This window comes from Anolis carolinensis, chromosome 4 (assembly GCF_035594765.1).
Source record: "Anolis carolinensis isolate JA03-04 chromosome 4, rAnoCar3.1.pri, whole genome shotgun sequence".
Lineage (NCBI taxonomy): Eukaryota > Metazoa > Chordata > Lepidosauria > Squamata > Dactyloidae > Anolis > Anolis carolinensis.
This window is the reverse complement of record NC_085844.1, coordinates 151,275,328-151,301,410: the sequence shown is the minus strand read 5'-3', so window position 1 is coordinate 151,301,410 and position 26,083 is coordinate 151,275,328. Positions and strand designations below refer to the sequence as shown.

The 26,083-nt window shown below is 38.7% G+C and overlaps 1 protein-coding gene across 1 annotated transcript in view; it reads right to left on the bottom strand.

Moving 5' to 3' along the window:
* Window positions 1-26,083, bottom strand: part of glmn (glomulin, FKBP associated protein) — a 39,524-nt gene that overhangs the window by 6,210 nt on the left and 7,231 nt on the right. Inside the window, exons 4-16 of the mRNA XM_003220096.4 lie at window positions 23,005-23,124; window positions 20,768-20,876; window positions 19,155-19,401; window positions 18,370-18,472; window positions 11,474-11,664; window positions 10,356-10,409; window positions 8,790-8,820; window positions 6,734-6,823; window positions 5,327-5,368; window positions 5,159-5,232; window positions 4,915-4,999; window positions 3,512-3,621; window positions 1,138-1,201 (exon numbers count right to left, since the gene is read on the bottom strand). Coding sequence (XP_003220144.2) covers window positions 1,138-1,201; window positions 3,512-3,621; window positions 4,915-4,999; window positions 5,159-5,232; window positions 5,327-5,368; window positions 6,734-6,823; window positions 8,790-8,820; window positions 10,356-10,409; window positions 11,474-11,664; window positions 18,370-18,472; window positions 19,155-19,401; window positions 20,768-20,876; window positions 23,005-23,124 — 1,320 coding nt within the window. The remainder of the gene's footprint in view (window positions 1-1,137; window positions 1,202-3,511; window positions 3,622-4,914; window positions 5,000-5,158; window positions 5,233-5,326; window positions 5,369-6,733; window positions 6,824-8,789; window positions 8,821-10,355; window positions 10,410-11,473; window positions 11,665-18,369; window positions 18,473-19,154; window positions 19,402-20,767; window positions 20,877-23,004; window positions 23,125-26,083) is intronic.

The window sequence follows — 26,083 nt, the reverse complement described above, 5'->3', positions numbered from 1 at the left end:
CAAAGACAATATTGAGGTTTCACTTTAAATAACTTATACCTGGGGTGAGAAGAAAAAGACTTAATATAAGTAACCAGCTCTTCTGTTATGGAAACTAATAATGATTAAGACAAATTTATATAAATCCAAACAGAGATTTCATTCCTGCTGCTGTTTAAACAGATATATCCAAACTGGACTACTTTGCAGTGCTGTGTGCCTATTTTGAAACTGCAACAGTGGAAGGACTTCAAAAATGGAAAACTAGTATGTAAAGATAAAGGTTTTCCCCTGACATTAAGTCCAGTCATGTCGAACTCTGGGCGTTGGTGCTCATCTCCATTTCTAAGGTAAAGAGCCACCGTTGTCGGTAAACACCTCCAAGATCATGTGACTGGCATGACTGTATGGAGCGCCGTTACCTTCCTGCTGGAGCATTACCTATTGATCTACTCACATTTGCATGTTTTCAAATTGCTAGATTGGCAGAAGCTGGGGCTAACAGCGGGTGCTCACTCCGCTTCCCGGATTAGAATCCGCGACCTTTCAGTCCGCAAGTTCAGCAGCTCAGCGCTTTAACATGCTATGCCACCAGGGGCCCCTAGCATCCTTATATTAAGTGTGATATTAAACATCCAGATGCCCATAGACTTTGCTGGGAGATATTCAACATTCTGGAGGGACTTTTATTAAAACTCAGAAGGTTTCTATGTTTCAAGTCAAAAGGGATTGTGGACTGATTTTGTCTATTCTTTTCTGAAAAAAAGGAACAGTCAGAAAACATGGGAGGGTTACATATTGATAACAATGATGCCTTGGAACCTCTGTAATGCTCTGTAGAATAAAAACCTTATCTAGAAATCCTACAAATTATTTCTATATGAAATAGCTAGGCTATTAAGGACTACTACACATTGATACCCAATTATCACAAAGTTATCTGGAATTATAGGTTTTGAATTGGATACTTGCTACAAGATGATGAAAATGTGTTTTTTTTAAAAGTCTGATTAAAAATGATTCAGTTTATTTCAATTGCACTAATCCCTAAAATGCTTGCAGTACTTTTCACAAAGCAGTAGTCATGTTAAACACATCTTCTGTCATGCACTTCTTTTACATCAGTTACCAATTTTGAGAAGATTCAGCTGCACTTACTCGATTTTCATATTCCTTATCCTTAATGAATAAATATCGTAGAAGATTTAGTGCTGCCATAATCCTGCAAATATAAAAATAATACATATAGGACATACAATATTTTTCATTCACAGGAGATCCTGTAAAGGACTTAGTGCAAAACTAGTTTATGCTATGAATACATTTCACAAAAAAAATGTAGAAATTCTATAAAAGGAAGATTTTTTTTTACTTCTTCTTTCTTGAGGTCTTTAGCTGAGAGTTCCCACATTTGACATCCTTCTGTAATAGTCTGAATGGATTTGCCCACTTACAAAGCAAATGGGTTTCTGATGAGCCAAATGACAACAGGTACCATTGAATGAAAACAATCATTACAAAGAGAACTAAGTACTTAAACCTTGATTGTCAACCAAATGCTCAACTATCAAAATATAGAAATTTTAGACCAGATGTGGGCATGTGATCCCCAGGAGACTTTTACAGACCTCACCCCTTACACCCCCAAAATGTACTCAAAGAGACTTCCCTGAATGGGAGATGCTACATAAATATACCCATTTACCAGTAAACCCCAGAAAACAGCTCATTCAATTTTTGGCTATATGCTGACTGATTTTTTTTTTTTTTGGGGGGGGGGGGGTGCTCCAGAAGGGTTCAGAGTTGAAAATTGTCCTCTGCATCTTCCAGTTTGCCATCCCTGTTGCAGACACTTGTTCAAGCTGACTCTTATTTAAGTTATCACCCAAGATTGCAAACACAACTAAACAAGCCCCTTTCCCCTCTTCCCAGCATGGCTGTTTCATCTCCGTATCTTTATTTCATGACTTGTAGTAAAACTGCTTCAAACTCCAGTGTCAGAGGCTGCTGAGTTCTTTTCACAAGTTTATACTGATAAGAAGTTTTCCTGCCAAGTCAGCATAGGCTTTTGACACAGTTATAGTACTATGATTCCACTTTAAACATCATGGCAGTCCTATGGAACTCTGTTTGATTATAGGTTGTTGAGACATTATAGCTGTTTGCAGCAAATTCTAAGTATTTCTCCCTAAACTGCAAATCCCAGATATCCATAGAATGCAGCCAAGGCAAATTAGGTGTAATCATAGCGTTTTAACTGTGTTGTGTGTGAAAGGGTCCCAGATTTCTGGTACTGTAGACCGCGATTTCCCAAGCCCCTCACTGAACCGAAGATTATAACTGTATCACAAGGCCTTCATAGTTTCTTTACTGAGTTAATTTCAGAATGATTTCCAGTCATTGCCCCAAGACTGTGGAATGCCTTGCCAGAAGAGCTCCAACAGCCAAATGAGCTATCAGAATTTAAAACACATCTGGAGACCTATCTGGCAGGCCTACCAGTCAGTTTTAATCACGAATATTAAACTCATATCTTGTGTTTGTTCTGTGTATGTTAATATGTACTTTATAGAAATGTTTAAGTATGTGTATTTTATAGAATGTTTAAGATGATTATGTGTTTTTAGTTATGTTGCAGCCCACCTCAAGCTACCAGGAGAGGCAAGGAAGAAATACAATTGTTGCTGTTATTATTATTGACACTCCACATTAGTATAGATGTTGGTACATATTTCTTCAAACTTTGCCTTTCTAACTCAGCATAAAAGAAAAGGCTAAAATCTGAACAACATTTAACACTGACATTAAAGGTCTGAATATTCATGACAGGAATACCATGAAATCTAAAAAATAAATAAACAAACAAACTCATTAACAAATTATTCTATGAACAGTATATTTCTGAGGGTATTTCTATAACACTATGTAATGTAATTTGAAAAAAAAATCTGTTCCTGGTTTGAAAGTGTCATTTCCTGTTTAATTGTGTGGCACTTACTTTGAAAGTAGTTGTTACACTCCAAAAACTTCATTTTTGTGGCTGCCACAGACATTCACTGGAAAACTATAGCAGAATGTGCTGCAGAATGTCCCGAAAAAACAAAGTTTTTGAAGTTTAATAGCCTTTTTCCATGTTTTAATGATAAAACCATTTAGGATATGACATTTATAATTTATCATTTTACACAGTGAATTCTAGCGCTTCCAAGCATCTGCATATCTCAGCTTGCCTAGCAAGCATTCACAGCATTATTTCAAAAGCATCTAGGTGGCAAGGGAGGGAAAGGAAGAAAACCTCAACCAGATACCAGTAATGGAATTATATATACATTTTTAAGGTTTTTATAATGTGTTTTAACCATGTTATAAATGGATCTGTTTATATTGTTTTGTTTTTATGATTGCATTTTGGGCATTAAATTTTGCCGATTTTTGTAAGCCGCCCCGAGTCCCCTCGGGTGAAAAGAGCGGGGTAAAAATGTTGCAAATAAATAAATAAATAAATTATACAGAGTTTCTTGTATCATTATACCTGTCTGAGTTTTGGAGAAGATCCGTTGAAGCACCTTCTGGAAGAAGTAACACATTGTCTAGTAGTTTGATCAGTGTGTTCCCAAGAAAAAAACTGCTGCCTTCTGGTTTCTGAAAGGCAGAATGTGGTAGAAGAAAGAATCAGCAAATACTTTCCATTGTATAGTCAGTAGTTCTATGAATATCAGTTTAATCGAGTTCCAGAAACTATGACTATCTCTTTTTATTTCATCTTCAAATTACAAATTCTGTTGGTTTATTTTTTTACAGTAGCAGTCTACTTAGCTACAATTCAGTTCTTGCAATATTTCATTCAACTTTGATTTTCCTCTCTCTAAACTTTAAATTATTACTGAAAAATCAGTTTGTAGAGATTTGTTCTGGTACGTCTCTGATGAATGGAAAAGCCAAAAGAAGCCAAGGAGTTGGAATAAATTATGCACAATTTCATAAATCTATTGAAGTTACGTGGGCCCTACAGCTATATTTCAAGAGGTCTTTTTATCCAAATTATTTGTTCAAAAGCTTTTTAGTTCTGGACAGAAAGGGTTGTACAGAGTGTTTGTACAAGCAAAGGGAGGTACAATATTTACAATATGTACATTACCTGAATATTGCAATATGTTACTATGTATTTTCTGTTTTTTAACACAATCATGATTTGCAATAAGATGATGGCATGAAAACTGCTTACTAAAAATAAAAGTGCAAAACCTTCAAAGGCATGCAGGAATTCAATTTAGTTATGCATTAAGGCATAATGATATTCCTTACTGTTGCCACACCTCCAAAAGAGAGACTGGGGGTGAAAAGGCAGGCACAATGAATTGTGTGTGCGTGCCTTTTCCCCAGTCACCCCATTCTTACCACATGAAAGATACATGTACAATTGTATATGCAACATCAATGTGAAGGGAAGTCATAGGGATGAGGGAGCAAGCTTGTTTTCTGCTGCCCTGCAGACTAGGACGCAGAACAATGGCTTCAAACTACAGGAAAGGAGATTCCACCTGAACATCAGGAAGAACTTCGTCACTGTGAGAGTTGTTCGACAGTGGAACTCTCTCCCCCGGGCTGTGGTGGAGGCTCCTTCTTTGGAGGCTTTTAAGCAGAGGCTGGATGGCCATCTGTCGGGGGTGCTTTGAATGCGATTTCCTGCTTCTTAGCAGGGGGTTGGACTGAATGGCCCGTGAGGTCTCTTCCAACTCTACGATTCTATGATTCTATGTTACAGAGATCCTTCGAAAGAACAACTAATGCACTCTGTGGAATTGTCACAAAGAGAAAAACTGATGGTCAAACAGATACAGATGCTGCTGCATGTGTACATGGACTTTCTCAAATGAAGACACAAAATCAAAAGAGCATAATCTCTCTTTTTGAAATCTTAATAATACTCCTCACCTGTAAGGCTAAATCAATCTGATTTTTAATGTTCTGAATGATGTATGCTTCCATGCCAGAATGATTACTACTTTGCAACAAACACCTGCAACAGAAGACAGATTTTTAATTCTATGTATCCTTGTTAGAACCACTCAAATTTTCATACACATCTTCAATAAGACTAAAATGAAGTTAACCAAAGAATATTACAGTAATCTTAGTATTTTTTACTCATCAATAACTGTGTAACACTAAGACATACCTGAACAATATATATTTTCCTTCTTCTTCAAACTTGTCAATATACAGCTGCAAAACCTTTAAACTCTTTTTTCTCTACAGAGAAATACAAGTAACGGGTGAATAAACGAGACTAATGTATGCTTCAGACCCAACCATCTCAAAATGTACACGAAACTCAGTTACATACCAAGGGTTCAAAAGGGCACATTGTAGCAACTTTTACCAAATCCTGCCATTAAAAATAGAAAATATATATATTATTGAAATTGAAGAAAAGAAGCTAAAACAAACTATTCAAGGAATGTGGTTTTATTTTAAAAAGGAACTAATTCCAACTCACAAAAATAAACAGTGCTGAAAAGCTGTAACTCCATCCTTAAGCCACATTACTGCTTAGATTATATATTGGAGGAGTCAGGGAAATAAGCCATCTGCAATAAAGGCAGAGAGAAGTGGATTAAGGAGAGAGTGACAGACATCAACTCCGATATAAGGTTCCTGAAACAGCCATATGATTGTAACAAATATATTGAAGGAAAGAAAATCAGTAACTGATTGATTCCCCTTTTAAACATAGTCAGCTGATATCCATACATTCCAAACAATACATGCAATATATGAGATAAATCATCCCTTCTAATTTGCAGGTTTAAACTTTGGAGATCTGGATTACACATTTGAAAAAAATGTTCCTGGTTTGAAAGTGTTATTTCCTATTTAATTGTGTGGTACTTACTTTGAAAGTAGTTGCTATACCCCAGAAACTTTGTTTTTGTGGTTGCAATAAACTATGCTGAATTGGTTGAGATTCTTATCATACATTCACTGAAAAACTATAGCAAAATGTGTTGGAGGATGTCTCGCAAAAAACAAGTTTTTGTAGTTCAATAAACCTTTCCTGTGTTTTTTAAATGATAGAACCCATTAGGAAATGACATTTATAATGCAGAAACAAAAACTATGTTACATGGTGTTATTTGCAGACACTTCTGATGTTGCCCTGCACCATTTTTAATAGAGATTTCAATATGACTAATTTCCATCTTGAGCTGTGTTCAGTTAAGTCAGGCTTAGTCAGAGGTTAGATCTTTGGTTGCTGGGAAGAAATCAAAGTGATGGGATGCCTGATTCAAGGAGGTTACAGAGCTAAGTAGCTGATATAGAATCACAACCATCAATTAACTCTTTCAATAATATGAGTGTTCGTTCTTACTCCATTTTATTCTATACTTGTATTCTTATATTTCAAAACTCTCCTCACATTTCATACTGAAATAACACAGCTATCTTTTTAAATCATTTTGTACCAATGGCTAAAATAAGAGCTTTGCTTTTGCTTCTGGCAAATATCTGGGTACAAGGAAGATTCTCAATTGCAGTGAAAGAACAAAGCATGGAAAATGTGCTAAATGATTCATTTACAAAAGCCCACAGAGGAAGGGGGGTTTGAGCTAGTTTTTGTATCCCTTTGTTTAATTAGACCCATTAAAATGGTGAATAATAATTCTGGTCTATGTTCTTTCCAAAGCACTTGTGAAAAATCCACACAGGAGTAGCATAGTCTCTGATTAAAAGTTTGTTTCTATCACCTTACCTCAGATGTTGCAACAAAGACTTTGAAGTCCAAGCGCTCCGTGTGAAGGCTATCATTTTCCAGCCTCAACAGACAATTCTCCAACAGAGCCTAAAAATTATTAATAGAGTTATAAATTTTAGTCATGATCTACATAATACGCAGGTGCATTACCCAATTTGTTAGAATGAAAGATGGTTACTGGGATGTGCCTAAAATTCCATAGGCATGTGTTAGAGCAGTCATATTTTTACTTGCAATCATTTGCACCACAAGACTTGCAAATGGGTAGATTCAATGAGCTCTGTTTTATTTTGCAATGAATCACAGGAGATGCAAAACAGGTCCTTTGAAAAAGAAATTGTAAGCCAATGGAATTATTTTCTAACCCTATTGTAAATTCTCACATTTTACAAGAAGCCCTTTCTGATTTCAGCCTGTGAAATGCCTATCACTGTAACAGATGGGGTGTCCATTTGGAGATACCGTTTGCATGTACTCTTCTTTGTAATCCCACCCTGGAATGTACTACTTATTCACGCTTGATAGGATGAGGGCAACTGGCAGATTATAGACTGTACGTACTACACATTTCCAAATAATTGTGCTTAAACCTTGAGACAAGAAAGGAAGGCTCTCAGACACAACCATTTTGCATGATACATTAATTCAACTTGTAAATAGCAACAAATCTAACAGGGAATGCAATTTCCAGAGAACAAGGCTATATATTGGAGCATGCTGGCATAGCCACTGCACATAGGAGAAGCTAAATAATTGTAGTCTTCCACTCGTGCTTATTGTGACATCCAAACCTGACACTCTGGCATGATGATTCCCTAACAAGACAGGGTAACAACAAAATAGCAAATTATGGATTATTTCCATGCCTTGCTGAGAGAGACAAGCAAATATGCTGAATTCAGGTGTCATGGATGGAAAGGTTGCTGCATCAGAAACAATTAGGCAGCATCTACCTGTACATTGCCTGTCCCGGATATGCCAAGACTGCTAGATAGTTTTGGCTTAATGTCATGTCAGAATGCACCTATTGTTTTCATATTATCTAATTTAGTTGAGGGTTGGGCATATTCCAGAGGTGTTTCAGCTGTCACTTGAACAACTGGAGTTGCTGTTTCATTATTCTCAGTAGCTTTATGGATTGTTTGGGGGTTGTCTTGGGCAAAGTTCCCCAAAGAACTATTTTATTGCAATTAAAAGGTGTTTGGATTTTTTTCCAGCTGGAAAACGGCTTGTTCATGAGGGTGCTTTAAACACGGGGAGTCAGCGGGGACCCAATGGCCACACCAAGGGCTGTATGTAACCAAAGAGATGCCTGACTGAAATCTCCAGAGTAGTGTTTCAGGAAGCCCCATTTAAATTAAGAAGACCTGGTTGCCTAGCAGCAATGCTTAATGGATTAGACAGGGGTGGATTGTGGCTCAGTGGCAGAACATGTGTTTTGGAAGCAGAAGGCCATAGGATTAATCCCTGATTAAAACTATTGGCTAGCAGGTGACGAGAAAAAAAAAATCTGTGTACGGCCTGTGAAAGCCACCCTAATTCAGAATAGAAGAGAACAGTGGGTTAGAGAATCACAGTACAGACCTAAACTTAATTGATCATTTCCTATTTAAATATACTTTTTTTTTCTAAGAGTGTCATCTAAATTAGACTGTAATTATAAACTTTATTGAAATCCACGTGCTTAACTGCAAAGGAAAAATGTGGAAGGAAATGGAAGGAAAAAGGAAGAAGGGCAAACCAAGGGCAAGATGGATGGATCACAACCTTGAAGGAGCTGGGGTTAGTGGACTGCCAACAGGGAGCTCTGGCATGAGCTGGTCCATGAGGTCACTAACAGTCAGAAGCGACTGAATGAATAAACAACAAAACTGCAAAGGGAATACTGGCATGTGATATCTGAGTGAAGAACAATCATGCATGTTAATTGAGAAACAAGTCTCAATGAATACTATCTGCAAGGAAATTGCTGTCTATTAGACAAAAAGAATCAGACAGCCAGATTGGCCTTCTGCTTCTTGAGTACATAAGGAACAATAAAAACTACACTTACAAGTCCTTTTGATAAAACAGGTTCTTCTTTTCTGCAAAAAAAAAATGAATAAAGAAGCCATCAATTTCTGAAAGACAAATTTCAAATTAATATTTTGTTACCAGCAACAGCTAAGACTTTTGCAGCCCCACTGTATTCTATCAGTGGTATTCGATCTAGCTCTCTTTTCCAAACTGCCGTTCAGCAAAGGTTCTGTGACTGGATCTATTTCTCCACACTTAACAGAGCAGTTTAATGTATTGGGTTGTGTCACGTAATTGTGAGCTGCCTTAAGTGCACATGGGAAGAAAGGCGGAGTAGAAATAAAGTAAATAATTACATAAGTAAAAAATAAGAGGAGTTGCTGTGAGTGTTCTGAGCTGTATGGACATGTTCCAGAAACATTCTCTCTTGATGTTTCGCTCACATCTATGGCAGGCATCCTCAGTGGTTGGGAAAACTAGGCAAGTGAGGTTTATATATCAGTGGAAGGTCCAGGGTGGAAGAAAGAACTCTTGTCTGTTGGAGGCAAGTGTGAATGTAGTAATTAATCAACTTAGCATTTAATGGCTTTGCAGCTTCCTACAGCAACTCACAGCAACCCAGTGATTCCGGCCATGGAAGCTTTCAACAACACAATAAATAAGCTGAAGGAGTAAGTGAAAGTTTTAACGAAGTTGGCCAGTATCCCAATAGGTCATGCACTTCAGACAGGTAAGATGGGCCAGTACCATTTAGGGCTTTGTAGGTCAAGACCAGCACCTTGAATTGGGCTTAGTAGCATATCGGCAGCCAGTGGAGCTGGCTTAACAAAGGAGTAGTGCTTTCCCTGTATGCCGCTCCAGTTATTAATCTGGCTGCTGCCCGTTGTACTAGTTGGAGCTTCCTGGCTGTCTTCAAAGGCAGCCCCACGTAGAGCGCGTTGCAGTAGTCCAAACGGGATGTAACCAGAATGTGGACCGCCATGGCCAAGTCAGACTTCCCAAGGTACAGGCGCAGCTGGCACACAAGTCTGAGTTGTGCGAAGGCTCCGCTGGCCACCTGGGGGCCTGGGGCTCCAGGCTCAGCGATGAGTCCAGGAGAACACCCAGACTGCGAACCTGTGTCTTCAGGGGGAGTGTGACCCGTCCAACACAGGCTGTAACCCTATACCCTGTTTGGACGAGGAGGACCTCTGTCTTGTCTGGATTCAATTCCAATTTGTTAGCCCTCATCCAGTCCGACACAGCGGCCAGACACCGGTTCAGGACCTGAACAGCCTCCTTAGTGACAGGTGGGAAGGAGTGACAGAGCTGGACATCATCTGCGTACAGATAAAACCGTACCCCGAAACTCCGGATGATCTCTCCCAGCGGCTTCATGTATATGTCGAACAACATGGGGGACAGTACTGAACCCTGTGGGACTCCACAAGTCAATGGTTGTGGGGTCGAGGTGTCCCACATAGAGAATCCTGAAATCACAGTTCTGTTAGTGCTGCCTTTTTCTATTTTTTAAAAAAAAGAAATTTGTTATCTGAACTAAGCACTGGGATACAGGTGTGATTACAATGCAAAATAAAGAAAACAAGAATGAATATAACCTTACTTGTTCAGCAGAACTTTAATGTGAACCATGTTGCACTGCAGAATGTAGGATGGGCTAGAACAGAGAGTCACATATCAATATATGAAAGAGAGGGAACCACCAAATAAAATAAAACTCATTTCAGCAATGTGTTATAAGCATATGGTAAGCTGGAAAAGACCACAAGTTAGCCTCTAAAGAAAGATTATTAGCCCAACAAAATTACCAATCTAAATAATTATTTTCTATATCAAAAGGGAAGCCATTTTTGCTAAGTTTTTCTTCTGGGTCATTCATAAAAGATTTTTCTGTACTTCAGTAGACAGACAATGCTTCTCAGTCTTCCCAATGCCACGACTCCTTAATACCGTTCCTCGTGTTATGGTTACCCCCGACATTATAACATTATTATAACATTATTTTCGTTGCTACATTATAACTGAAATTTTGCTACTGTTCTGAATTGAAATGTAAATATCTGATATGCAGGATGTATTTTCATTCACTGGCACAAATACCCAATATGGCCAAATTTGAATACTGGTGGGGTTGGGGGGATTGGTTTTGCCATTTGGGAGTTGTAGTTGCTGGGATTTATAGTTGACCTACAAACAAAGAGCATTCTGAACTCCATTAATGATGAGATTGAAACAAACTTGGCACACAGAACTCCCATGACCAACAGAAAATACAGGAAGGGTTTGGTGGGCATTGACCTTGAGTTTTGGAGTTGTAGTTCACCTTCATCTAGAGAGCACTGTGGACTCAAAGAATGATGGATCTGGACCAAACTTGGCATGAATACTTAATATACCCAAATGTGAACACTGGTGGAGTTTGGAGAAAATAGACCTTGACATTTGTGAGTTGTAGATATTGGGATTTATAGTTCACCTGCAATCAAAGAGTATTCTGATCCCTACCAACAAAAGAACTGGGCCACACTTCCCACACAGAATCCCCACAACAGCCAGAGATATCTTCAGCCTTCTCTGCCAAAGGGGTTCCTAAGACCATCAGAAATATGTGTTTTCTGATGCTCTTTGGCGACCCCTCTGGCACCCCCCTCTCCCCAAGAGTCCCGACCCCAGGTTGAGAAACACTGAGATCCACAACAGTAAAACCAGAGAAAGACTTACTCAAAAATTGTTGGAAAGCAGTTAAGGCCAAAGCAGTTCTGAACAAATATCAAGTAAGACAAACATGCCAAAGAATCTGCATGCTGTTCGTGGTCTATTTTTGTTAATTCTTCATCATCCCAGCTTTCATTTCTACATCCATGCTGAGAGAACACTTTTGGAAACAATTCTCTAATGTCCTGCAAAATGTCCTGTTAAAACAAAAAGTACATCCTTAAAGGAATACCAATGCATTTCTTTTGCCACAATAATAAATATCCTTGTTCTATGAACACCTTTAAAGTCACTCTGTGACAACGCAAATGTCTGAGATGGGGAAAACAGACAATTTTATTTTTTTAATGGATATTTATATATTACTGGATGGCCTTCTATTAAACACCTTAAAAGGAAAGCTCAGATCTGTTTTTTGTTCAAATTTTGTTTTAGTTAGTACTTAAATCCTGAGTATCTATCTATATATATAAAAGAGTGATGGCATCACGGCAATTCACAAAACAACAAAAGTACAGGCCCCCCAACCTCAAAATTTGACAACACAACCCATCATCCACGCCTCAAGGTTGATACAACAAAAAGAAAAGAAAAATAAAGTCCTAATTAGAGAGAGAGGAATAATTTTTTTATCCAATTGCTGCCAGTTTAGAGGGCTAATCTCTGCCCACTGGGTTGCCTAGCAACCAAAGGACAGCCAGGTTTCAGTTAGGGGACAGGCAGATTTAGGCCTCACTTAGACTTCTTCCACAGATTATCTAATTTGCACTGGATTATATGGCAGTGTAGACTCAAGGCCCTTCCACACAGCTATATAACCCATTTATAATCTTATATTATCTGCTTTGCACTGGATTATCTTGACTCCACACTGCCATATAATCCACTTCAGTGTGCATTTTATACAGCTGTGAAGAAGGGGCCTCATATAATCCAGTTCTAAGCAGATAATATAAGATTATCATTATACAGTAGAGTCTCACTTATCCAACATAAACAGGCCGGCAGGATAAGTGAATATGTTGGATAATAAGAAGGGATTCAGGAAAAGCCGATTAAACATCAAATTAGGTAATCGTTACACAAATTAAGCACCAAACCATCATATTATACAACAAATTTGACAGAAAAAGTAGTTCCATGCGCAGTAATGCTGTGTAGTATTTACAGTAGAGTCTCACTTATCCAACACTCGCTTATCCAACGTTCTGGATTATCCAATGCATTTTTGTAGTCAATGCTTTCAATATATCGTGATATTTTGGTGCTAAATTCATAAATACAGTAATTACTATATAGCATTACTGTGTACTGAACTACTTTTTCTGACAAATTTGTTGTCTAACATGATGTTTTGGTGCTTAATTTGTAAAATCATAACTTAATTTGATGTTTAATAGGGTTATCCTTAATTCCTCATTATCCAACATATTCGCTTATCCAATGTTCTGCCGGCCCGTTTATGTTGGATAAGTGAGACTCTACTGTACTGTATTTACAAATTTCCCACTAAAATATCACAATGAATTTAAAACACTGACTACAAAAACATTGATTATGAAAAGGCAGACTGCGTTGGATAATCCAGAACATTGTATAAGCGAATGTTGGATAAGTGAGATTTTTCTTTAATATGAAATAATTACTGGGATAGAATAATGCAGAACAATATAATCTCTAAAACCAGGACAGTAAATAAACAGGGGAATTCCACACAGGAAACAATCAGGGCCAGCTAACACCTCCCAACAAAGTATTCCCATCATCAAAGTCTGGCAAATCCTCTGTTTTCTCAGGGCCACAGACAGTAGAAGCACATAAAATATCGCAAACAACACCACTCTGAAAACAAGGGAATTCCAGACAGGAAAGAATCAGGGCCAGCTAACACCTCCCAACAAAGTATTCCCATCATCAAAGTCTGGCAAATCCTGTTTTCTCAGGGCCACAGACAGTAGAATCACATAAAATATCGCAAACAACACCACTCTGAAAACAAGGGAATTCCAGACAGGAAACAATCAGGGCCAGCTAACACCTCCCAACAAAAAATTCACTCAGGGAGGAAACAGCCAGGCTTTAACGCTGCAAGGCCATTACATCCTAATCATTTTTCCTAATTGCAGCATTCATACTTGCCTCCAACAAACAAAAACAAAAAACCAATCAGAAATATTGTATATTCACAACCTTTAGGAAATAATAACCCCTGATGGCGCAGCGTGTTAAAGTGCTGAGCTGCTGAACTTCTGGACCGAAAGGCCACAGGTTTGAATTGGGGGAGCGGAGAGAGCCCCCACTGTTAGCCCCAGCTTCTGCCAACCCAGAAGTTCGAAAATATGCAAATGTGAGTGGATCAATAGGTACTGCTCCGGCGGGAAGGTAACGCCGCTCCATGTAGTCATCCCACATGACCTTGGAGGAGTCTACAGAAGACGCCGGCTCTTCGGCTTAGAAATGGAGATGAGCACCAACCTCCAGAGTAAGACACGACTGGACTTAATGTCAGGGGAAAACCTTTACCCTTGACCTTAACTACCACCAATTCCTCAATACTTTATTTCCCATACCACCATACTTCGCCACAGCAACGCGTGGCCGGGCACAGCTAGTATATATATAAAAGAGTGATGGAATCCTGGCGACCGCCAAAACAACAAAACTAAACACTCCACAACCTCGAAAATTGACAACACAACCCATCATCCACGCCTCTAGGTTGATACAACAAAAAGAAAAATAAAGTCCTAATTAGAGGGAGATGAATAATTGTTTTTATTCAATTGCTGCCAGTTAGAAGGCTAAGCTCCACCCACTTGGTCTCCTAGCAACCCACTCAGCCCACGGGACAGGCAGAGTTAGGCCTCACTTAGGCGTCTTCCACACTGGCTATAAAATACAGATTATCAGATTTCAACTGGATTAGATGGCAGTGTAGACTCAAGGCCCTTCCACACAGCTATATAACCCTATATATAAGCTATATAATATAACATCTTATATTATCTTATATTATCTGCTTTAACTGGATTATCTGGACTCCACACCTTTACCCTTTACGTTAAATATCACCAATTCCTCAATACTTTATTTCCCATACCACCATACTTCGCCACAGCAACGTGTGGCCGGGCACAGCTAGTCTTTTTATAATACACTAGCTGTGCCCAGCCATGCGTTGCTGTGGTGTTGTCTGGTGTTGTTGGTGAGAAATTGTTGAGGTAGTGGTGGTATTGAATGTCTGTTGTATGGTAGTCTTTATGTTTAGTATGCACACTGAAGTGGATTATATGGCAGTGTGGAGTCAAGATAATCCAGTTCAAAGCAGATAATATAAGATTCTAAATGGGTTATATCATCATCATCATCATCATCATCATTTAATTACTTATTAATCGCCCTCCATCCACGATGCTCTAGGCGATTTACAAGATAAAATTGTAAAGGATAAAAATACATAAGTACAAATATTAATAAAATTAACATAGATTAAAAGCTCTAGTAAAGAGCCAGGTCTTGAGTGCGAGGGTAAAAGGCCCTAACTCACGCATGGCTCTCATATAGGGCAGCAAGGCATTCCATAAGGCAGGGGCAGAAATAGAAAAAGCTCTGCGTCTGGTCCTTTCCAAGTGCACTTCTCTAGGACCCGGTATGTAAAGTAAGTCTCGTTGGGATGGTCGTTGCGACCTCCGATGATGGGAGAAGGAGAGACGGTCCCTAAGGTACGATGGGCCCTGGCTGTAAAGAGCTTTAAAGGTCAGAACTAGCATCTTATATAGACCACGGTAATCGGTTGGAAGCCAATGCATATGCTGCAGCACTGGTGTTATGTGGCATTTCATGGGTGTTCTTGTGAGTAGCCTGGCTGCCGCATTCTGAACAATACGGAGCTTTCGGGTCGTGGACATCGGAAGGCCCACATACAGGGCGTTGCAATAGTCCAGCCTAGACGTGACCTTGGCATGGATGACTGTTGCCAGAGCCTCATCAGATAGATAGGGTGCCAGTTGCCTCGCTTGTCGTAGATGGAAAAAGGCCTGTTTGCTGGCAGCAGCGACCTGAGCTTCCATTGTCAGCTGCGAATCTAAACCGACACCCAGGCTCTTAACGGTAGGCGAAGGAGATAGGGCCTGTGTGGAAGGGCCTTGAGTCTACACTCCCATCTAATCCAGTTAAAATCTGATAATCTGTGGAAGAGGCCTAAGTGAGACCTAACTGCCTTTCCCCCGGGCTGAGTAGGTTGCTAGGAGACCAAGTGGGCGGAGCTTAGCCTTCTAACTGGCAGCAATTGGATAAAAACTATTATTCCTCTCCCTGTAATTAGGACTTTATTTTTCTTTTCTTTTTGTTGTATCAACCTAGAGTCGTGAATGATGGGTTGTGTTGTCAAATTTCGAGGTTGGGGGGCCTGTAGTTTTGTTTTTTTGTCCGCTGCCCTGATGCCATCACTCTTTTATATACAGTAGAGTCCCACTTATCCAACATAAACAGCACCAAAACATCATGTTATACCACAAATTTGACAGAAAAAGTAGTTCAATACGCAGTAATGCTATGTAGTAATTACTGTATTTACGAATTTAGCACCAAAATATCATGATATATTGAAAACACTGACTACAAAAATGAGTTGGATAATCCAGAACATTGGATAAGCGAGTGTTGGATAAGTGAGACTCTACTGTATATAGATTGCAAATGTTTTAATATATGTCAAAACCTTTGTGTTAGTTTCCATGTTAACAAGATTGATTTTCTGAAATATAATAAAAATTCTAAAATGTAAAGGTTTTCCCCTGACATTAAGTCTAGCCGTGTCTGTCTCTGGGGGTTGGTGATCATCTCCATTTCTAAGTCAAAGAGCCAGCATTGTTCGTAGACACCTCTAAGGTTATGTGGCCGGACTGACTGCATGGAGCACTGTTACCTTCCGGCTGGAGTGGTACCTATTGATCTACTCACATTTGCATGTTTTTGAACTGCTAGGCTGGCAGAAGCTGGGGCTAACAGCAGGAGCTCACCCCGCTTCCCCAGATTCGAACTGCTGACCTTTCAGTCAGCAAGTTCTGCAGCTTAGAGGTTTAACCCGCTGCACCATCAGGGGCTCCAGCAACAATTTTACACACAATTTAATTGGTTGTGAACCTGTAACAGGTATTTACAACTGCTTTCTCCTAGATGAGAACAAAGTACCCAATTGCGTTTAATGTCAATCCCTCTTGTTCTCTGATGTTAGGAAGATACAAATATATCATCTTGATTCATTGGAACTCCCTTCCCAGTGAAATTAGATCAGCACCCTCCCACTTGGCCTGTGGGACCAAGTCTTTGGTTAGTGAGCAGTGCAGGAAATGAATAGGGAATATGTGCAATTGACAATTGGAATGGCTTTGGATAATGATTCTGGATTATGTGATTTTAATGTTTATACTAATATGTTTTATTTCTATGTTTTAATGTCTAAATGTTGCCTATGTTATATGGTTTTAATATTTTTGATTTATAGTAAGTTACTATTAGTTAAATGTTATTGTTTGATTTTTTTTTGTTCTGGTTTTTCACATGTATGCTTGGCATTGAATTTTGCCATGCTTATGTTGGAAACCCACCAGGGGTTTCCAACATAATCAAGTAGGGAAAGATGGATACTAGTAATAAAATGAAATGGCATACCGAGGAACTTAACATGAAAGTCTATTCTAGCCAAACAACCCCAAAAAGTGTATCTCCAATTAATGCCCAGGGCAGGCAAGGGATCACTTCTTAATTTTAGAAAAGTATTTTCTATTGGATCCCTAGTTCCTTCCTAAATCAAGAAAAACGAGAACAAAGAGGATAGCCTGGAAAAAAAATCTATTTTGCTACCAAGAGTGAGGCCAGACGGCTCTTTCTCCTTTTCTAGAATGGTGCTTCACAGCAAGTTCATGTGCTATTCTCAGCCAGTAGAGAAATATTAAGATAGGTGGCTGCCCTATCTTAAAAGATGTGCCGGGAATGGGGGTGGGGATGAAAAAAAATTTAAACCAGCCTGATAGGTCAAGAAGGAAGTCATTGATCTTTAGGATCATATTAAAAATTTGAGATGTGAGTTATGCTTGATGTTGTTGCAAATCCAAAAGGGAAACAATGGAAAATAACAGACTTGGGGTTGCTGTGAGTTTTCTGGGCTGTATGGCCTTGTTCCAGAAGCATATGCTTCTAGGAGATGGCCATACAGCCCGGAAAACTGACAGCAACCCAGTGATTCCAGCCATGAAAGCCTTCGAAAACACAACAGACTTAGGTCTTGGAAACAAAACAAGCAGATATTTGGGTAAAGAGTACTATAATTGGCAGCAGATACCACTGGGACAGCCAACAACAAGGCAATTCCATAGATCTTTGGGGACATATATTCAGTTTAAAACCAAGCAAATTACACTACCAAGAAGGTGCAGCAACTGTACACAATGGTGCTTAATATGCCTATTCCATTCTATTGAAGAATATTAGGATATTTTTGTTTTTTCTATAGAACTACATGTGTGCATGTGAGTGCATATATAGAACATACATAGACAAGAATTCTGCCAAGCAGTTTGAGAACAGCAATGACCAAATCACCTGCAGCTAATGCTGCTGATAAAGCAGCTTGGAGCAATTCATCACATGAGTTGATTTTGGACTTTTAAATGTTAAGTCATCTATAGCATTTAGAGTTCTAGGTTCTTTCTACCTCGGAGACTAAATGCTGCTCTCAGCTCTTGCCTGAATCAGCACCACATTAGAGAAGACTGTACATGAATCTTGATAACCAGGACAGGAAACCAATGCTTTCAACATTATTCTGAGCTTAACCATAAATCATTTTACAACCAAAGCACAGGCGGATGGGAAAAGAGAATCCTCAGGGCAACACTTACTAGTATATCAGCAGCAAATTGCCTAAAGGGATTCTCAGCTGTTTCTTCAGGCACATGATCAAGCTCTGCCACCAACAGGGGATATTTTATGCTTTTCAGGCAACTGAAAACCAAGAAAATTGAATTCATTATATGGGCTGATATGAGAAGCAATACAGAATCTAGGAGCCTTCTGATATATGAAATGCTTTAACATTATTAAGCTAGTCAACTAAAGAAAACTAAGAAGAGAATTCAAGGACAAGCCTAATGCAACTCAAAGTGCATAATTAAAGCAAAAAACATAACAAGCATCTCCCAAAACCAGAAAATACATTTACTATGTACGTTTCTAATGGACATGTTCAAAATAGGCATATCCTCAGATGGAAAGGATCATTGAGTGGGGAGTGAGAAAGCAAATGTAAACTGTTAAGAAATTACTGATGAGTGGGAGAAGAAGAAAATGACACCCCTTTGCCACTTTCATCTTAAAATTTCCATTGTAATATATTCCTGTCTACAGGGGATATGTTCCAGGACTTTGTACTGATGTACAAAATCACAGGTAATATCAAACCCTATTGAATAACAACTTCTGGCAGGAGCATAACATAGAGCTGCGTTCCATAAAGTTGCGAATATATTTGAGATGTCACATGGTTTGAGAAGAAAAAGCAATGGGGAGAGAGTTAAACATCCTCTTCCACCCACAACTACTCTGTGACAAGTTACCCCCTTAGCAGCCTGTTTCTTTGAGCCTGATTTCAAGACCAGAGTGTGATGACAAATAAGTTGATACTTACAATGCTAGCAACTCCTCCTTCAGCTCTCTGCAACCTCTATTCGATGAGTCCTCCAAGTGTTGGACAACCTCATCTACAAAAGGTCTAACGAAACATGGTAAAGCAGTACAGCACCGGCAAAGACCATGTTCATCTTCTTCTAGTTGATGTTTTGTGTAAGGAACTGGCAGAAGTGAGAGCTGGTCCAAAATGGTCGACAGCGACAAACCCACTGAATATGCTTTCTTATTACCAAGTTTCAGAAGCACTGTGGCAAACACAAATAATTCAAAAACATGGGTTACAAATAATTCAAGAACATGGGCTCTTAGGACAGCAAGATCCAAGTCAAGTGATGAAGATGACAGTAGGTCAGATACAGTAATCCCCAGAAGAAGTAAGAGGGTTAGAAAGCCTCCTGATAGGAATAGAAAGTATGTAGCACATTAGACAAGTGAATGTCTTGGTGATGGGGAAGAGCCTGAGTGTTTTGAGCAGTTAGCTGAATGCTGTCATGTAGAAATGGACAGGGAATTTAGATCCATGGTGGAACAGGTGTTTGAAGAAAGAAGTAGTTTCTACCAGATGGTTGAATGAAATACAAGGCACGGTTGGTTGCAAAAGGGTTTACACAGTCCAAATTTGAGAACCACGATACAACTTTTGCACCAACAGCAAAGCCAGAAAGCGTGATGTTGTTTTTAACACTGGCAGCGAATAGGCAGATGGAAGTGAAGCACTTTGATTTTGAGACAGCCTATGCAAAGCTACAAGAAACAGTTTTCATGGAGCAAGTTCCAGGATTTCAATGTGGAGAAATCAAGGTCTACAAGTTAAAGAAGGCTCTTTACAGATTGAAACAGTCAGCCAGATGCTGGAACTTGTGTGTGCATGAAGAACTTTGCAGGTTGGGATTTAAGAGACATGTAGCAGATGTTTGTGTATACATGAGAGGTACCAGGGACAAATGGATAGTACTTTTAGTTTATGTTGATTATTTATGTTTGATTTCTAAAAATTCAGAACAAATTGCCAAGGTGCAAAGGGAACTAGAACGTAAGTTCAAACTGAAGGACTTGGGATGTCTGAAGAGTCACATAGGTCTAGAAGTGGAAAGATCAGAATAAAAAAAAAGGAAGACAGAACAGGTGGGGGAGAAATGTGGTTTGACAGATGCCAAGACAGTGCAAACGCAGATGACAGTGGATTTTTTGAGCCTAGAGTCAGATGAAATGTTTGATAATAATAATAATAAACTTTATTTATACCCCGCCACCATCTCCCCAACGGGGACTCGGGGCGGCTTACATGGGGCCATGCCCAGAATAATACAATATAACAAAATATAATAGAACAACAAATCATACCACATTAAACAACACAATAAAAGAAAATATACACTGATAGGCCAGATGTGTACCATTCAGTGATTTGAAGCTTAATGTACATTACAAACCACTTTAAAAGATAAGTATTCTCCAACACTTTCAACCGACCTTTGTATGACTTTCTATGGTACCATGTAACTACAGGCAAAAAAGAGATCAGTTCCATAACATCTTCTGTGGCAATTTCTCTGATACCACCACTCATACTGTTTTGTTTTAGCACACAGAGAACAAAACACATATTACCTTCATGCAAGGGGTCAAGCAAAATCAAGATAGTTTGGGACACATTTTCTTGAGAAGCTTGTTCAATCTGCTCCAGAAAACCCAGTAGAAGTTCTTTTGGACTGCAAACCTGCAAGAAAGCCGGGAGTGTGGGGGATGCAAAGTTACTTGTATTGTTTATTTTTATAGATATTAAATACCTCCACGTTTATAATGACAAGTATATATCTATATATATAAAAGGGTAATGAAATTTCGGCCTAGGACAAAACAACAAAACTAAACACCCCACAACCTTGAAAATTGACAGCACAACCCTTCATCCATGCCTCTACGTTCATACAACAAAAAGAAAAGAAAAATAAAGTCCTAATTAGAGGGAGAGGAATAATTGTTTTTATCCAATTGCTGCCAGTTAGAGGGCTAAGCTCCGCCCACTTGGTCTCCTAGCAACCCACTCAGCCCAGGGGACAGGCAGAAGTTTGAAAACATGCCAATGTAAGTAGATCAATAGGTACTGCTCCAGCGGGAAGGTAACGGCGCTCCATGCAGTCATGCCACATGACCTTGGAGGAGTCTACGGACAACACCGGCTCTTCAGCTTAGAAATGGAGATGAGCACCAACCCCCAGAATCGGACACGACTGGACTTAATGTCAGGGGAAAACCTTTACCCTTTACCTTAACTACCACCAATTCCTCAATACTTTATTTCCCATACCACCAGACTTTGCCACAGCAACGCGTGGCTGGGCACAGCTAGTGTTTTATATAATAAGGATTGCTATTATTGTTTTTTTAAAAAAAATCTGCTGCTTGTCTAATTAGGGTCACTATTTTATTCATTTTAGACATTTTTATCCTATTCCAGTAACCACCAAAACAAGTCTTGATGGTTATACAGTAGAGTCTCACTTATCCAACATAAACGGCTGGCAGAACATTGGATAAGCGAATATGTTGGACAATAAGGAGGGATTAAGGAAAAGCCTATTAAACATTAAATTAGGTTATGATTTTACAAATTATGACCAAAACATCATGTTATACAACAAAATTGACAGAAAAAGTAGTTCAATATGCAGTAATGCTATGTAGTAATTACTGTATTTACGAATTTAGCACCAAAATATCATGATGTATTGAAAACATTGACTACTAAAAGGCAGACTGCGTTGGATAATCCAGAACATTGGATAAGCAAATGTTGGATAAGTGGGACTCTATTGTACTAGATTTTGGATGGCACCTAGAATTCCAACAGCAGAGCTTGTTTTGCATTTCATGAAAATATAACTTTGCTAGTAAAAAAAATACATGATTTGGCTGCTTAAATAAGTGACAGTATTCGTATGGCTGTGACATTTCAGAATAGCAGAGATGCAGACGTTTCCGAAATGCTGTTGTTCCACTCCCAAACTTTTTGATTCTCTCAAAAATACACATTCACAATTAAATATCCTGCATTGTGCTTGGAGACAGTCATGAAGTACCAACTCTGATTTTAAAGTCTTATTTCCACCAATGGGAGATGTTCAAGGTAAGGCTTTCATCAATTTTTCAGGGATGGAGATGGGTTGCAAACTTGCAAAATGTCTCCAGGAAAATCTTTCTTCCTCAAGAATTTTATAATGTAAGAGCTGCCCAACATAATGTGCAATATAACAGATGTTAAATATAACAGATCCCAGTTGCCCACTGTTTCCAACAGACCTCACAACCTCTGAGGATGCCTGCCATAGATGTGGGTGAAACGTCAGGAGATAATGTTTCTGGAACATGGCCAGCCTAGAAAACTCACAGCAACCCAGTAACAGATAGAATTTTAGACTGACGTTTCAGCTTGCGACTGAATTATGTCTGAGTGTTTCATAATATAAAAATTTCCACATAGAAAATTAGGCTCAACATTAAACCTCTCTATTCAATACTGTATATCAGTTTATGACATATAGGGATGTGATGAAGCATAAGCACGCCACATTAGCCAAAAATCCTACCTGCACTTATTGAAAATTAAAAGTGTAATGGATTCGAATCCAGTCCACCTAATCCCTTATTTCAAACTTTACCAGAATTCTTCTTGAAAGACAATCATTATTTCTATCCTCAAGGAATAGTATCCATTGAATATTCATGATTTTGTTGGCAAAAATCCCAAGAATGTCTGACTTCTATATAATGATCAAAGGGGACAATGAAAGAGTATATACAAGAAGTGCTCTAAGGTACCTAAGAGGACAGACCCAGAGACATACCTGTATCAACCTTTCTAGCATTGTCAGGCATTGTTTTCTCTCAATTTCATCTTGTTTGTGCTTTAGTATGCTTCTGATCAAAGGTCCAATCAGATTCCAGCCCATGCTTTTAACAATTACCTGTAGGAAGAAAAATATATTTTAAATGCCAGTTTAGCAAGTTATATGCAATGAGACAACATCGAAGTCTACATTCAAATTGTCCCAATACCAATGCCTAGAGATATTTAAAAATATATCCAAAGCACCAGGGCTACTGTTAAATTTACTGAAATCGAACACATAACTGGCCTAATAGGTAATAATAAGTCTGCATCATATCAGATTAGATGTGTGTGTATGTATGTCACATAACAGAATGCTCTCTTATAAAGTAGTCCCACTTATTACATGAGCCCATTAAATGTATTTTGTTATATGCAAACTATTCCAAACAACACTGAATTGTGCAGAAAAACCTAGCCATACCCAGAGAAGTGCCCTCCATGTGACTCCAGCATGACTCTATGTTCAAACTCCACCAGAAGTTGATCACAAACTTCTGATAAGAGTCCTAGACAGAATGCTTTTCTAGGTATCGTTAGGTCCTTCTTGGTGCTTCTCTAGTATTCTTTGGCCAGAAACCCAAGACACAGTTTATTTCTTGTAAGAAAAATAGGGCTCGATTATATGCAAAAATCACATTATACAAAGGTTTCTAGAATGGATCCTTCACCTAATATATGGACAACTACAAATAATAATTTTTTAAAAATTCTCGTGGAAAATGGGTAGTACACTGAAATCACTGTCTCAAGGAGTATTTGAAGAGAAGACAAAAATATAGTATGAGCAGCATTTAATCATTCTCTACTTGCAATCTGAAGAGATACTTCAGTAGGATTAAGTTTCCAACTACAATAGCCAGTGCACTTCTAAACCATTTAACATTTAGGAACTCATACTCTACATGTTATTGGACTGCAACTCTCACACTCCTCTTTACTGGCTATGTTCGCTAGGGTTGCTGGTAGCTGCAGTCTAACATTTGAAAGTCTTGACATTTCTCCCATCTGTCAGGGGTTCTTTGATTGTGCTTTTCCTGCATGGCAGGGGGTTGGACTAGGTGGTCCATGTGGTCTCTTCCAATGTTATGATTCTCAAATTTAAGACCAACTACAATATCATGGAATAGTCTGTTATTTAGGTTTGTCTTTTGCTCTGTAGTTAACACTAGCCTTCTATATTTTCAGTGTACTCATCCACTATTTGGGTGGAGGCCACTAGGGGGTCCTAAAGAGAGAAGGATAATCCATTTTATGGGGATGGAGGGTGGGTTGAAGGAGAAAAACCATTTCCCTCTTTCCTGTTATTTCCCCCACCCATGACCTGATCATTTATGAAATGGGATGTGGGGAGGGGGAATAACCAACAAAAATGGAGGAAGTGGTTTTCCTCCTTCAACTCCCCTCCCCCCCAATAAAATAGACTATCCTTCTCTCTCTAGCGCCTCCTGATGGCTTCTACCTGGATAATGAAAAAGTACAGTTTTCAGTAATGAGGACCAGCTATTTTCTCTTCTAAGAGTCCTAAGTGTCCATCTGGGATCCATCTAACTGAAATGAATTAAATAACTGCATTTTTGTTCCAAAACTTTAGGTGAAGTGTAGTATATAGTTATTGATTCAGACTTAGCTATATGTGCTTACCTTAGAGACATGTGCCTATCTTGAGATAAAATGCATATACTTCCAGAAAAACTAAACATTACTTATCTAAGAGTCCCTTCGGGGAGAGAGGAAAGGTAAAAATACAAATTTACTATTATTTATTATATAAGAGGAAATCTCATTGAATTTAATGGGGATTTTTCCCCATTCCTTCCATCTATCCACCTGCCTAAAACAACTTCTAGAAAACTACAAAGCTTGCATATTTTGTCAAACTATGGCTGATGTTAATATACCCCATTAAGTTTTTTACAGCTAAACGTCTTACGACTATTGTTTTTCTATTGGATGTTTTGATTACAAACGCACACAAGAAAAAAGAAGAAACTAAAAAAGAGGCAGAGAATATAGGATATGACTTGGGCTAGACATAAACATATGTACGTTTATATTTTTAAAGAACATATTTAAATAAATGAATAAAATACACTTTCATAGTAGATAAAAGATATAATCATTGGACAATAAATGGAGAATGATTATGTTTTCAATCTTGAAATGCAAGTCTTTGGAAATGTGTAAGGTGGATTAGGTGGATGAGTACAATCCAGATCTGGGAAAAAAAGATCCCTCACTGCTATCTTTCCTGGCAAAATGTATGTAAATAATATAGGTAGGCTCAAATATCAAAAGATTTTCTAATATTCATATTTTAATAGTTTAATCAAGGATCAGCTTGGTAAGCACCAATTTACATATTTGTTGAAATATAGAACAATGCACAACATATTATGAGTTTACGTGTATCACATTTATATGCAACTAGCTGTGCCCGGCCACGCATTGTTGTGGCATTGTCTGGTGGTGTTGGTGAGAACTTGTTGAGATAGTGGTGGTATTGAATGTCTGTTGTATGGTTGTCTTTATGTTTAGTATGCATTTGGTTGTTTGTGTACTGTGAAAGTGGTGAGGGTAGAGGGGGTCTATGTCCCTGTGTAGTATTGTATAGTATGTACACGTTGTCCATGTGTTGTGAATGCTTGGATTGTGTCCTGCTGCGTAGTAGAAAGGGTTGGGCTGGATGGCCCTTAGGGGTCTCTCCAAACTCTTGGGTTCTATGCTTCTATTATTATTATTATTATCATCATCATCATCATCATCATCATCATCATTATGTAGAGGCTGGATGGCCATCTGTCAGTAGTGATTGGATTGTGTCCTCCTGCATGGTAGAAGGAAGTTGAGCTGGATGATCCTTAGGGGTCACTCCAAACCTTAGGATTGTATGATGACGTTATTATTATTATTATTAGTAGTATTAGTATTGAGAGGCTGGGTGGCCATCTGTTGGGAGTGCTTGGATTGTGACCTGCATGGCAGAGTTGGGTTGGACTGGATGGCCTTTAGGGGTCTCTCCTAACTGTCTGATT